At 36.8% G+C, this 14,180-nt stretch overlaps 1 protein-coding gene across 2 annotated transcripts in view; it reads left to right on the forward strand.

Moving 5' to 3' along the window:
- Positions 1 to 14,180, forward strand: part of ZNF277 (zinc finger protein 277) — a 137,770-nt gene that overhangs the window by 104,703 nt on the left and 18,887 nt on the right. For both annotated transcript variants that reach the window (XM_519316.7, XM_009453996.4), the window contains exon 5: positions 6,821 to 6,912. In XM_519316.7, coding sequence (XP_519316.2) covers positions 6,821 to 6,912 — 92 coding nt within the window. The remainder of the gene's footprint in view (positions 1 to 6,820; positions 6,913 to 14,180) is intronic.

Genomic DNA, 14,180 nt, shown 5'->3' on the forward strand with positions numbered 1-14,180 from the left:
TCTTACAACTATGGTTTTATCTAAGCGTATTTGTAATGAAAATCTTAACTGATTTTTATCAGCTTCTTTGAGAGGCTCAAATGTATAATGTCTGAGCCATGCTCTTCATCTCCCTATTCCTAGTATATAGCCAAGAATAAACTTAAATGAATAAAACCTGATATATAGCCCAGCATGAATTTTTTTTTAGAAAACATAAATCCACAAAGTAGATGGGCACATCTTCGATTTGCACATCTTTGTGGTGCTTTTTATGGAGTGTCTCCTAATTTTTTTTATTCATAAGTGACTTCAAACATATGCCACAGCTAATTCTATCTGATGCTAAGCTTTATGAAGGAAAGAAAGAGTAAGGGAAAGAAAAAAAAGAGGGAGAAAAGGAGGAAGGGAAGAAGGAGAGGAGAGAAGAAAATAGAAAAGAAAAAATACTTTTCTTCATTGCGCAAGTAGCTTCTACTCAGTTTTTTCCCTGATCAGCAATTGTCAGTATTTTTACCACAGGAGAAGGATGCACAGAATTTAAAACTGTTTTGTTTTCTCACATCCTATCAAGGTAACAGCAATAGGAATAAAGGTGCTAGGGCATAGTGATATATGACTGTCTTCTACCTAGACTCCTATTAACCACTCGAGGTCTTGAAGAAATAGAAGCCATGGGAAACACAGCAACTCCATTCAACAGTTATTGTGCACCCTGTCTATAATGCCCAGGGGAGATTACAAAGATGAATAAAACATTTCTGCCTTCAGTGGGCTTATGATCTGGTAGACTACATTTTGAGTTGATTACATAGAGATAATAACATTAGCAACGTTTTCCTGTCAGTCATTCATATACTTTGGAAGACTATTAGTTTGGAAAAAAAATTTTTTTCTACGCATCAGAGCTTGAGTCCTAGGCAGATGAATTATTTTATAATTTAAGATTTAGACGTAGAATACCTCACAACCAAATGAAATGTGTGAACCTAGGGTGGTCTTGAGTAGAGGTTAGGGAGCAACATTGAAAGACATTCTTGGGGTAATTGAAGAAATCTAAGTATTATCTGGACACTACAAGCTATTTTAAATTTACTGTTGATTTTCTTACTTGTGATGATAATGGTTTTGTGGTTATACATAGGGGAATGTCCTTACTCTTAGGAGAGGCATGCTGAAGTATTTAGGAGTAAAGTATCATCGTATCTGCAACTTATTTTCAAATAGTACAGCCAAAACAAAGTATATAATATACAAATGTACGTGTGCATGTGAAGAGAGAGAAAGAAACAGGCAAAATGTTCACAGTTACCGAAGGTAAATATTGAGTATAGGAATGTTAATTGTACTGTTGATTTAACTTTTCTGTGTTGGTGAAATTTTTCATAATAAAAAGTTTTAAAAAATAGAAGAGTAGCAAAGTTTAGGGATAGCTACCTGTCTTATTTAGCTTCCTGGTTTACTAATTCATTTAGAATGTCGTCACATAGCTATGTCAGCAAAGGCAATTTCAACAAATAAAGGAGAGCTTTCTTCTCCTTATTGAATTGATTACAATACAATAATGAAAACTGTTCCAGACATAATAGTTACATATTTAAAATATTTTTTTCATATTTTATGTATAAGTGAAAAATGGTCAAAAGTATATGTTATATCTTTGTTGTTATTTTAAGAAATTTACAAGGCAAAAGTACTTTGTAGACTAAACTTTATTAGAGTGGAAAGGAGGAAAACCTTGATCTCATATTTCAATTCTTAATATTTTTTAAAAAAATGAAACAAAAGTAATTGTGTTCTATACCAATGTACTTCATTTTCCTTAGCTGTTGGGCTTTATAATTATCACTAATTTGTTTCCTTATTATGAGTTGCATCTTCTATTTTGCTCAAAACGTCATGTTAGTAACAAACTGTATTTGTGCCCTTAAAAAGTATGTTTTTAAATTTTTTTTTTTCAGACTGGGCCTCGCTGTCTTGCCCAGGCTGGAGTGCAGTGGTGTGATCACAGCTCACTGCAGCCTCAAGCTTCTGGGCTCAAGCGATCGTCCCACCTCAGTCAGCCTCCTGGATAGCTGGACTACAGGCACGCACCACCATGCCTGGCCAATTGTTTTATTTTTAGTAATGATGGGGTCTCCCTATGTTGCCCAGGCCGTGTTTATAGTATTAAAAGTAAAAATGATTTTTTAAAAGTAAAAACCTATCCCCAAATCCCTAGTCCTATAGCAAGTAAAATTCTATGTATCTCTGTATATATTTTGTAAAAATTGTCTGTTGTAAGTTTAAAAGAAAACTTCAGGATTTTTAAAAATCATAATCAACAGTAAATTTCTTGGAATAGTTTACATATGTAGTAGACCATTCTCTTTGTTTAAACAAATTATCAACTTACTGTAACTGTGGGAAGCTCTTCATTTTACTTTATAAATGAAATATAAACTACATAATAAGTGCCAACCATATGTCAGTAAGGGATAATCAAGTGTGTTATAAACCCCTTTCCTTTGAGAAAGCCATTTTGATTTTCAGTAGAGCACATAGATTTGTAGTGTGTATGTTGTTGCACCTCGGGTATAAATGTAGTCATCATGTATTTATTGAGAATCTACTATAAGAAATTGTGTGCATATGGCATAGAGGAACTCATTTTCTGTGAGTAGAGATGGTTGGGACTCAGTTTTCCTGAAGACCAAGCAATATAGATGCCAACTGAATGCTATAAAACTGTGGTAAAAAAGGAAGTATCACTTCTAATACAAAAACAGTCTGGGAAAGTCACTTTAATGATTTGTAGAATGTTTCACAGGCAGTTTAGAGATCATCTGAAACTGAGTCCTAGAGAAGTGGTATGCCCAAGGCCACATTAAGAGCTACTTTGTCACAAAAACAGGACAAGAATACAGAACTCCTAAGTGTCAGGCCATTATTCTTTCCACTCACCACAAAGATACAGCATTTGAACTAACCCTTGCATAAGCAAAGATGGGCAAAAGAGGGAACGATTACTCCAGGCCATTGAGTGGCTTCAGAAATCTTAGTAGGTAGTTCAGAACTGCTATTGAGAATAATACACAACTAAATAGTGGCATATGTTCTTGCTATTCCCTATAACATAGGATCGTATGAGGAAGAAATGTGAGAGAAGACTTTTAAAAACCTAGGTTAGAGGCCAGGCGCAGAGGCTCCCACCTATAAAGCCCAGCCCTTTGGGAGACTGAGGGAGGAGGATCACTTGACCGCAGGAGTTCAAGGCCAGCCTGGGCAAGATGGAGAAACCCTGTCTCTACAAAAAAATACAGAAAATTAACCGGGCATAGTTGTATGCCCCTGTAGTCCCAGCTACTTGGGACGCTGAGGTGGGAAGATCGCTTGAGCCCACGAAGTCGAGGCTGCAGTGATCCGTGATCATGCCACTGCACTCCAGCCTGGCTGACAGAGTGAGACTCTGTCTCAAAAAACAAAAACAAAACAACCTAGGTTGGTATCAAGTACAGAGTATTGTGAATGCCATGCTAAATACTGTGGATTTTATTCAGTAGAAAACAAGGATCCATTAAGGTGTTACTTAAGATTTTATTGATTACCAGTTTTAGTTTTATTTCCAGATAGTGTAATTACGTATTTGCAGACTAATTTTTTAAAGGTTCATTTACAGTCAAATTTTGTCTTCCATCCCTCTGGGCATGCATCAGATAAACATACTTTTAAAATATATGTACGGGGAAAGTCTTTCCTATAAATCCATACATCTGGTATCTGGTAAGCTCAGTAGATCCAAATTGTAGAGAACTCAGTAATAAGAAACAAACCCTACCAGATGAAAATAACTCCCCCGACGCTCATCTGAGGAAGATATTGGAAGCTACTTTTTCTTAGGTAGCAAACATATTTGAGTTAATTTTATTCTTAGAATTTGATGATCTGTTTTTCCTTAGCTGAGTTTTGGGAGTCCCTAAGTCCCTATAGTTTTGTTCTAGGTTAAAAGGAAGAACGGAAGGTCTAAACAGAGGATGGCTAATGTAGAGGAGGTGTAGATGGGGGAGCCAGTTGGTGGGTGTAGAAGTAGACCCACTAACAGGGATGAAAAGCTTCAGTGAATAAAGGGAGATAAACATAGATGGCCATAAAAGAGAGAGAATAAAATTAAACCAAAAGAGCACAACAGTTTAGAGTCATTTGCAAAGTGATCCTGAAAGTAAAATACTTTTGCATTACAGTACAGTATGGTAGTAATTGTTCACAGCAAAAACCCTGTATCATATAGAACAGGTTAAATTATGTCTTGAATTTGGAATACAGAAAAACATGAGAATTGTCTTAGAAACCGTCTTGTGCAAAACTTAACCAACTTCAAATAGCAAATTAAAATGTCTGTGACCTAGAAAGTCTTAGAATTCCTCTTTTTCTAATTAAACTAGAAATAAGGAATAATTATATTTGCATATGTTATCCGTGCTGTTATTTTAGTGTGTTCTAAGCCCCAAATGCTGAGTGGCTCATTTGTATTGAATTCATCTCAATGAGGCTTCCATGTGGGTATTTTGTAAGAAAGATTTTAATGCTGCCCTACGTCTCCAGATCACTGTCCCCTGGCTTCTGAAGTTGTTTGTTCACTAAATAAGAAGGTCATTGTTCTAAGCTCTGTATCGACATGTGCTACAGTGGGTACCTTCTGAGAAAAAAGTAAAAGTGATATCATGAAAATAGCACCAAATTTGGCACCAAGTAGCTATGCAGCTTTAAACAAATCCCCTAACATCTCTTACAGGGAGTCAGTAGATAGTTTCATGAGATCCCTTTCAGCTGTCATGTCGTAAAAAGCCAGTTCGACACAATATTGATCAGAGAAAATCTTACTAGAGTAGAGAGGTTAGATGTAGTTAGTAGAAATAGAATATATTAATGGGGAACACTGGAAAAATTGTCTTTTAAGAAGTGTCTGTTCATATTCTTTGCCCACTTTTTGAAGGGTTTGTTGGTTTTTTTCATATATTTCTTGGCTGCATAAGTGTCCTCTTTTGAGAAGTGTCTGTTTATATCCTTTGCCCACTTTTTCATACAACTGTTTGTTTTTTTCTTGTGAATTTGTTTAAGTTCCTTGTAGATTCTGGATATTAGCCCTTTGTCAGATGGATAGATTGCAAAAATTTTCTCCCGTTCTGTAGGTTGCCTGTTCATTCTGATGATGGTTTCTTTTGCTTGCAGAAGCTCTCTAGTTTAATTAGATCCCATTTGTCAATTTTGGCTTTTGTTGCCATTGCTTTTGGTGTTTTAGTCATGAAGTCTTTGCCCTTGCCTATGTCCTGAATGGTATTGCCTAGGTTTTCTTCTAGGGTTTTTATGCTTTAGAGTGTTGATGGGAGTATAAATTAGTTCAACCATTGTGGAAGACAGTGTGGCAATTCCTCAAGGATCTCGAGCCAGAAATACCATTTGACTCAGCAGTCCCGTTACTGTGTATATACCCAAATGATTATAAATCATTCTACTATAAAGACACATGCACACATATGTTTACTGCAACACTATTCACAACAGCGAAGACTTGGAACCAACCCAAATGCCCATCAATGATAGACTGGATAAAGAAAATGTGGCACATACACACCATGGAATACTATGCAGCCATAAAAAAGGGCAAGTTCATGTCCTTAGCAAGGACATGGATGAAGCTGGAAACCATCATTCTCAGCAAACTAACACAGGAACAGAAAACCAAACACCACATGTTCTCACTCATAAGTAAGAGTTGAACAATGAGAACACATGGACACATGGAGGGAACATCATACACCGAGGCCTATCAGGGGTTGAGGGGCTAGGGAAGGGATAATATTAGGAGAAATACCTAATGTAGATGATGGGTTGATGGGTACAGCAAACCACCATGGCACATGTGGCACATGTCACTATGTAACAAACCTGCATGATCTGCACATGTATCCCAGAACTTAAAGTGTAATAAAAAATTAAAAAAGAGAAAACTGAGGATTAAAGAAGTTAAATATCAATTATATGTGAGAGCCGTATTTCAAATCCAGATCTGCTCCATGTTTCAGAGCCTGAGCTCTTAACTGTTGTACTGTGGCCAGAAATGGTTGCATGATAGAAACAGGACTCAAGTGGGATCTTGATTAGCAGATAAGATTTGTGAAAGTGAAAAAGAAAAAGGAACTAAAATGACCTCAGGAAAAATAACATATGGAACCACCTTGATTAGAGCAGGATATTATCAGAGCATATTTTAAATTATTTGAGTTGAGGTGCAACAAGTTAATTATGCATGAAAATATTAAGAAAAATTCTAGCAGCAAAAAGAGGATGAATGTGATAGAAAAGGGATTGAAATCAGGGAGAACCTTTAGGAGACTTTATTTATGGTAACCCACAATGACTAAAAACTGAACTCAGAGGGGTGACCTTGGGAATGGTAGAGAAAAGTTATATGGAAGATAGTTCAAGTGAAAAATTGATCAGAACTTGATTACAAATCAAACTGAGAATTAGGGAAAAGAGCAAGTCAAAGATCCCACCACAATTTTGGTTTTGGAAGAGGATAGGGATGGGAAAACACTGGAAAAGACAGGGTAGCAAAGGACGGTAAAACCTTATTGATTTTAATTCCCACATAGCTGTTAAAGTGGAGTGTTCTGTAAGCATTTTATGGGACAGACTTGGAGTTTAATGCAAAAACAGGAATGGAGAAATTTGAAATGTTGGCAACTTTTATATACTCCCTTTATGCTTCCAGCCCAGTTTCCTCCCATCCAGACTTTGACATTTTTTATTAGCCAATTGTGCATTAAGATAATACCATAAATCTGTTTCTACTTTCCAGAGAGAAATTCTGGAACAACAGCAGCAAGAACGAAATGATACCAATTTTCATGGCGTTTGTATGTTTTGCAATGAAGAATTCCTTGGAAACAGGTTTGCCATTATGCATCTTTAAATGTTACTGTTTTTAATCTGAAAACTCATCAAAACATCCCTAACTGTTGGTTATATAAATTAAGTTCTATGTGTTGGCTCAGGACCCTTTCGTATATAAGCAATCCTTTTTAAAAATATGCCCAACGTCCAAGATGAACTGTAGTTGCTCTAAGCAGCAGAGGAGTATAAATTCTTAAAATGACAGAAGCAGATATATGTTTAATATTATAGGACTTTTAAAATTGGCTGACCTGCAAGACCATATGCAGCAAACTACTGCAGATGCACCTCTGTATACTAACTCTTTTCTTCTAAATCATTGGTAACTTTTCACTTTTGGTTATTAAAAATAAAGAGATAAAAAAGAAGTTGGGGCACTGGTGATTCTATCACCAACCCCAGCTGGTCCAAAACCAGCTGGTGCAGTACAATTCAATTCTGGCACTAATCACCTGGGATTAGCATAAGGTTTTACATATTTAAGGGCACAGGCTCAAACAAGACTCCCTTCACATTAGACACCAGCCATAAACTCATATGGTCCCAAGGCTACCCAAAGTTTTGACCACTGGTTATAAAGTCAGAGGTTCCCACTGATAATTTCATGGGTTTGATAATTTGCTAGAATTACTTACAGAACTCAGGAAAGCACTGTACTTATGATTACAGTTTTACTGTAAAGGATACAGATTAGAAACAGCCAAATGAAGAGACAAATTGGGCAGGGTCTGAGAGGGTCCTGAATAAGGAGTTTCTGAATCCTCTTCCCAAGAAATTAGGACCTGTCACCCTCCTAGCACATTAAGGAATTCACCAACCAGCAACCTACTCTGAGTTTTGGTGTCCCAAGTTTTTATTAGGACTTCATTATGTAGGTATGATTGATTAAATTATTGAACTCAATCAGCAGCCCCCTCCCCTCTCTGGAGGTCTGACTGGCTCAAAGTCCCAACCCTCTAATCATATGGTTGGTCTTTATGGTGAACATTCCCCATCTGGAAGCTATGTAGGGTCCTACCATGAGTCTCCTCATTCATATAATAAAGATACTCCTATCACTAGAAAAATTACTAGAAACTTTGTGCTAGGGACAAGAGACAAAGAGCAGACACATTTATTATTATGCATCAGTAATGTTTACAAATATACATTCACTTAAATACAAGTTATGAAGTTGTAACCTCTAGGAACTGAGGATGATTTCACTGATTCAGCATACAGAGGACAATCAGAAAAATATCATTCTCTGCTCACTTGAAAGAAAGCAGTCTTTAGTGAAAACATAGCCCAGCACAGTAACTGACATTGTTATGTGAAAAACCTTGGAAAGGAGAAGGTAGCCACTTATTGGAATTTATAAAAGAGTTTAGTTGAGGCATTAATGTTCAAAACACCAGTGGTAAAGGTTTGATTCTCAGATCAGTTAGCATAGAGAAAAATCGGTGCCAAGGCCACTGATTGTACTTCTAACTTTGTCCTTCTATTTCAAAGGACTTTACGGGCATAACAATAAAGGCTAGTCTTAAAAGTTAACTTAAAAGTACCAGTGAAAACCCATGCCACCATCAGAAAATTTACCAAACATTACTACTGACAATGTTTTAACAAAATATTTCCGATTTTATGTTGAGGTAATTATTGACCTAGTGAGGAGGCATGTGATTATCATCAGAGATCTCTCATATTGGCATATGGGAAGCTACAAATGGTATTTTTGTTTTCTATAAAGTTCTAGTGATGAATGTGGATATTGATATGATTTGAAATATCCATATGACATTAAATTCTTACAATATTGGTATTTGAACATATTAAATATTGGTGTTTCTCTAGTTCCTAATATAATCCTCCTGTTCTTCTAGTCTAACTTATCTGCATTCTGTATTGAGTAGGGTCACATAGGAATTACATGACCTCCTCAGTAGTCTTGACTTATGCCATTGTTCTGTAGTAAATGCACATTTTTAAAAAATAACCAGTGAGAAAGATAAATAGTGTCTAGTTCTTATAAAACGTCCCCTTTCATTCATCAGTTCTTTTCATTTATGAAAAGCTCAGCCTGTAAGATTAAAGACACAACTTGATTCCACCTATGCACTATATTAACAGTGTTGCAGGCGTACATTTGTGTACGCCTTGGGACATAAATATAGAATATTTGTGTATGCATTGGGACATAAATATAGAAAGAAGGACATGGATAACAGACAAGGATAGAGTAATGAGTACTTTCTTGTTACCATACATCTACTTTTTCTCCTCTCCTCCACACCCTTCATTGTTTGTTTTAACCTGTTTGTGTCTTTGAATCGAAAGTATATCTTATAGACAGTATACAGTTGGATCATTTTTTATCCATTCTGCCAGTCTTCACCTTTTCATTGTAGTACTTAATTCGTGTTTAATGTCATTACTAATAAGATCACATTTACTTCTACTATTTTGCTATTTGTTTTCAATATGTTTTAGGTCTTCTCATTATTCTCCTCTATTGTTGCCTTCTTTTGTGTTGAATAGGTATTTTCTAGTGTATGATTTTTAGTTCCCTTGTTTCTTTCTTTTTTTTTTTTTTTTGAGATGGAGTCTCGCTCTGTCGCCCAGCCTGGAGTGCAGTGGCAGGATCTCGGCTCACTGCAAGTTCCGCCTCCCGAGTTCAAGCCATTCTTCTGCCTCAGCCTCCCGAGTAGCTGGGACTACAGGCACCCGCAACCACGCCCGACAAATTTTTTGTATTTTTAGTAGAGATGGGGTTTCATCGTGTTAGCCAGGACAGTCTCGAGCTCCTGACCTCGTGATCCCCCCGCCTCGGCCTCCCAAAGTGCTGGGATTACAGGAGTGAGCCACCGCGCCCGGCTTCCTTGTTTCTTATACCATAGATTTTGAACTCTTTTTCTTAGTGTTTGCCCTGGGGATTGCAATTAACATTTCAGTTGAAAACAATCTGTTTCAGGTTAATAACAACTTAATTTCAATAATATGCAAAAACTTTGCTCCAATATAATTTGTTTCCTCCTCACTCCTTTGTGCTATTGTTGTCATACAAATTATACCTTTATATATTATCAGCTCATGAACATGTTTTCTAATTACTGCGTTATGCAATTATCTTTCATATCAGATATGAGAAGAAAAGGGTCATAAAAATGTCATTATACTGTATTTTATATTTACTTATGTAATTACCTTTACCGGTGATCTTTATTTATTTATGTAGATTTGAGTTATTGTCTAGTGTCCCTTTCTTTTAACCTAAAGAACTTTCTTCAGTTTCTTCTTGGAGAGATCTGCTAGTAATGAATTCTTTCAGTTTCTGTTTATCTGGAAATGTCTTGATTTGTCCTTCATTTTTTTTCTTCCATCATTTTTTTGAGGAATAGTTTTACAGGATGTAGAATTCTTGACTGGCAGTCTTTTTCCTTCAGCACTTTGAATATGACATTCTACTGTCTTCTAGTTTCCATAATTTCTGGTGAGAAATCACTTACTAAGGACTGCCTGCCTGTATGTAAGGAGTTGACTTTTTTCTTGCATCTTTCAAGAGACTCTCTTTATCTTTGCCTGTTGACAGTTTACGTGTTGGTAAGGATCTCTTATCTCTTGGTAAGAATCAATGAATTTGAAAATTGTTCAATTGAGATTTTCCAGTCTTCAGGACAGAAGAAAAAAAGAACAAAAAAAAATAAACAGCTACAGAGATCATCAATCAGATTCTTCCCCTGCCCCACCAGGATTTGTGTTCCTGTTTGTGTGTTTAGTGATTTTCTTGGATTAATTCTCTTGATTTGTCCTACTTGAAGTTTATTGGGTTTCTTAGATGTTTAAGTTAATGTGTTTCATCAAATTTGAAAAGTTTTCAGACATTATTTCTTTAAATGTTGTTTCTGCCCCCTTTCTCTCTGTCTCTGTGTTTCTCTATCTCTCTTTGCTTGCCTTTTGGAGCATATTATACATATGTTGGTAAACTTGATCTCTGTAGCTGTGTTTATTTTTTTGTTTTGTTTTTTTCTTCTAAGACTGGAAAATCCCATTTGACCAATCTTCAAATTCATTGATTTTTACTTCCAGCTTAAGTCTTTTGAGCCCCTCTAGTCAATTTCTTATTTCAGTTATTGTACTTTTCAAATCCAAAATTTCTATTGCTTGTCTTTTTAAAAAAAATACTTTCTGGCTACTCTTGGCCACTCTGCCTATGTAAAATACATAATAATTTATATCTTTTTATTGGTATTCTGTTTGGTAAGATATCATTTTCATAATTTCCTTTGATTCTTTAGACAGGGGTTTCTTTAGTTCTTTTGGGCATATTCATATTAGCTAACTTAAAGTCTTTATCTAGTGTGTCCAACATCTGGACTTTCTCAGGGGTGATTTCTGTTTCTGCTTTCTTCCCCCATGTATGTAGAGGAAAGTTTCTTATTTCTTTGTATGTCTTGTAATTTTTTTGTCAAAAACTCAACATTTAAGTAATATAATGTCACAACTCTGGAAATTGGATTCCTCCTCCACCCCACCAGGGTTTTTGTTACTTTTTGTGTGTTTAGTGATTTTCCTGGACTAATTCTCCAAAGTGTGTATTACTGCTACTGAAGTCTCTGCACAGTTAGCTTAGTGTTCAGCTAATGATCAGACAGAGATTTCGTTAAATTCCTTGAACCATTATATCTTCTGCCTTTTGCCAAGGGGCTTTGTATGTGGGTTGGAGCACACCTTCAACACTTCATCAGTTTACAGTTCTGGTTTAGCCTCCACTTCTTGCTTGTGTAAAGTTTCAGGGTTAATCAGAGGTGAGAGAGTAGGATCTTCACAGGTTTTTCTGGGGCTTACATAGACCAGCACATGTGTGTGGCCTTCTAGATCACCAGGAAAATGTTGACTTTTCAGAGTCCTCTGTAGACACCTCATTACCCAGATTTTCCTTTTAAATTTTTTGGCCTATTGTTTGCTGCAATTAGTATTGCCTCAGGCAGCTGTGATGTTACAAAATTGTCACTGATTGTTTCTGGCAAATGCCCTAGGGGTGAGAATTTTTTCAATGGGTGGACTGAATCATGTCAAATAAAGACAAACCCTGTGAATGCGCCTTTTCCCATCACCTGCCATACAGGCTGAATAGTAACAGTTCTTGTAACAGTTCTTTCAGAATGGCCCACTTGTATTCTGCCCCTTCCAGTGGCTGTGAGCCTGCTGTTGTCAAGGCTATTGTGGAGCTAAGGGGAGGAGAATGGAATGGGGCAAATTAAAACATCACAAAGCTCACCATTCTTACCACAGTTGAGCCATGTTTCTTAAATAAATGTTCCTTGGATTGTTGCATCCTTCCTGTTAATTCCAGAGTGCTTAAAAAGTTGATTTCGACCATTTTCACCAGTGCTACTGTTGCTTTAATAGAGGAGCAGATTTTCAGAGGTCCATGCCCCACTGTTCCAGAAGTGCTTCTCTCAAAGCTATTTCTGTAATTTAATCCTGTTTGCCCAAATCACATTTATAAGTTTAGTGAAAACTGATTATAAACAGTATTAAATCAGGACAAAAAATGAGATCAGAGAGCACTATGTAGGGAAATATTTGTTCCTAAAGTATAGGGAAAGAATATTTGAAAAGGAAAAGTACATGAAATAATATTTTAAGTAAAACTTCATTTCAGCCCAAAAGGTATTATGTATTTATAGTTATTACATGCTTTTAAGGACCATTGTGAATGTGAAAAAATATAATACCAGTGCTCCTTGATTTACAGTGGGGTTACATCTCAATAAAGTCATTGTACATTTAAAATATTGTAAGTCAAAAAAACATTTAATATACCTAACCTACCTTAGGCATGCTTTGAACACTTACATTAGCCTACAGGTAGGCAAAATTGCCTAACACAAACCGTATTTTATAATAAAGGTTTGAATATCTGATGTAATTTATTGCATATTGCACTGAAAGTAAAAAACAAAATATTTGTATGGGTACTCAAAGTACAGTTAGGTCATTAATAATAAAATTAAGTTTATGAAAAAAGGAGTTGAAATAATAATTTAAATTGTTATGCATTTAATTTCCCAGAAATTAAAGCAAGTTGATATTAGGAATTAATTTAAAAATTAAAGAAGTAATTCAGCAATTTGAGGAATCATCTTGGCTGATCAAGAATTAAAGGACTTCAAAATCTGACATGAAGCAGATCACATAAGGTGCCATCTCTACTCCAAAGCCCCAAAGATTTTCTTGGCCCTTTACCAACCAGCAACTGTGGCTACAAGGGTGAAGCCTTTCCTCCCTTCTCACCTCAGACTAATAGGCTGAATCAAGCTAATTTTGAATTAGCTAGCAAACCACTTAGGTACTTGTATTAGTCAGGGTTCTCCAAAGAAACAGGACCAATAGTATATATAGATATATAAGCGGAGACTTACTATGGGAATTGGCTCACACAATTATGGAGGCCGAGAAGTGCCACAGTATGCCATCGGCAAGTTGGAGATTCAAGAAAGCCAGTGGTAAATTCAGTCTGAGTCTAAAGGCCTGAGAACCATGAACTTGAATACCTAGGGACAAGAGAAGATGAATTTCCCAGCTCAACTATCTGGGCCCCCATGGCTTGGATGATGCCTCCCCTCATTGGTATGGGCTATCTTCTTTACTCAGTCTGCTGATTCAAATACTAATCTCTTCCAGAAACATCCTCACAGACACACCTAGAAATACTATTTTTACCAGCTATCTGGGCATCCTTTAACCAGGTCAAGCTGACATGTAAAATAAACCACCATAATATTGGAGAGGACAGCCAGCCCCTTCTTGAGCCTGCTGCCAGTTCCATCTGTACCTGGCCCCCCTTTCAGAGCCTGGATATCAGGCTTGGAATCCTGGGTAGTCCTGGCTAAGGCTAGGCCACTCCTAGGGGAACCTCACCTGAAACCAGAAGACATCAAGGACCACCAGTTCAGAGCATGGGACCAAGTGCAGACTGTTAACCCCACCAACCCTCTTCCTAACACTGACTTTGCCTTCACTCGGTCTCCTTCCAGCTCTTAGATGTCAGTCATAGAACCCTTGGCAAACCTGGCTCAATTTTGGCCCACTGTGGTAGAACTGTCCTTGATCCAGAAGGCATTAGGGATGGTAGCAATTAAGTATGTGGCCAGGGTAGCCTCCCAACACTCATATCTGCTTTGAGACAGCTGCTTGTTAGCCCTCATTCCCTCACTTTCAATATCTGTATTCCTGTCTGGCAAGCCCCAAAAAAGTTCAGAGCAAGCCTAGGCTCACACATG

This window comes from Pan troglodytes, chromosome 6 (genome assembly GCF_028858775.2).
Source record: "Pan troglodytes isolate AG18354 chromosome 6, NHGRI_mPanTro3-v2.0_pri, whole genome shotgun sequence".
Classification (NCBI taxonomy): domain Eukaryota; kingdom Metazoa; phylum Chordata; class Mammalia; order Primates; family Hominidae; genus Pan; species Pan troglodytes.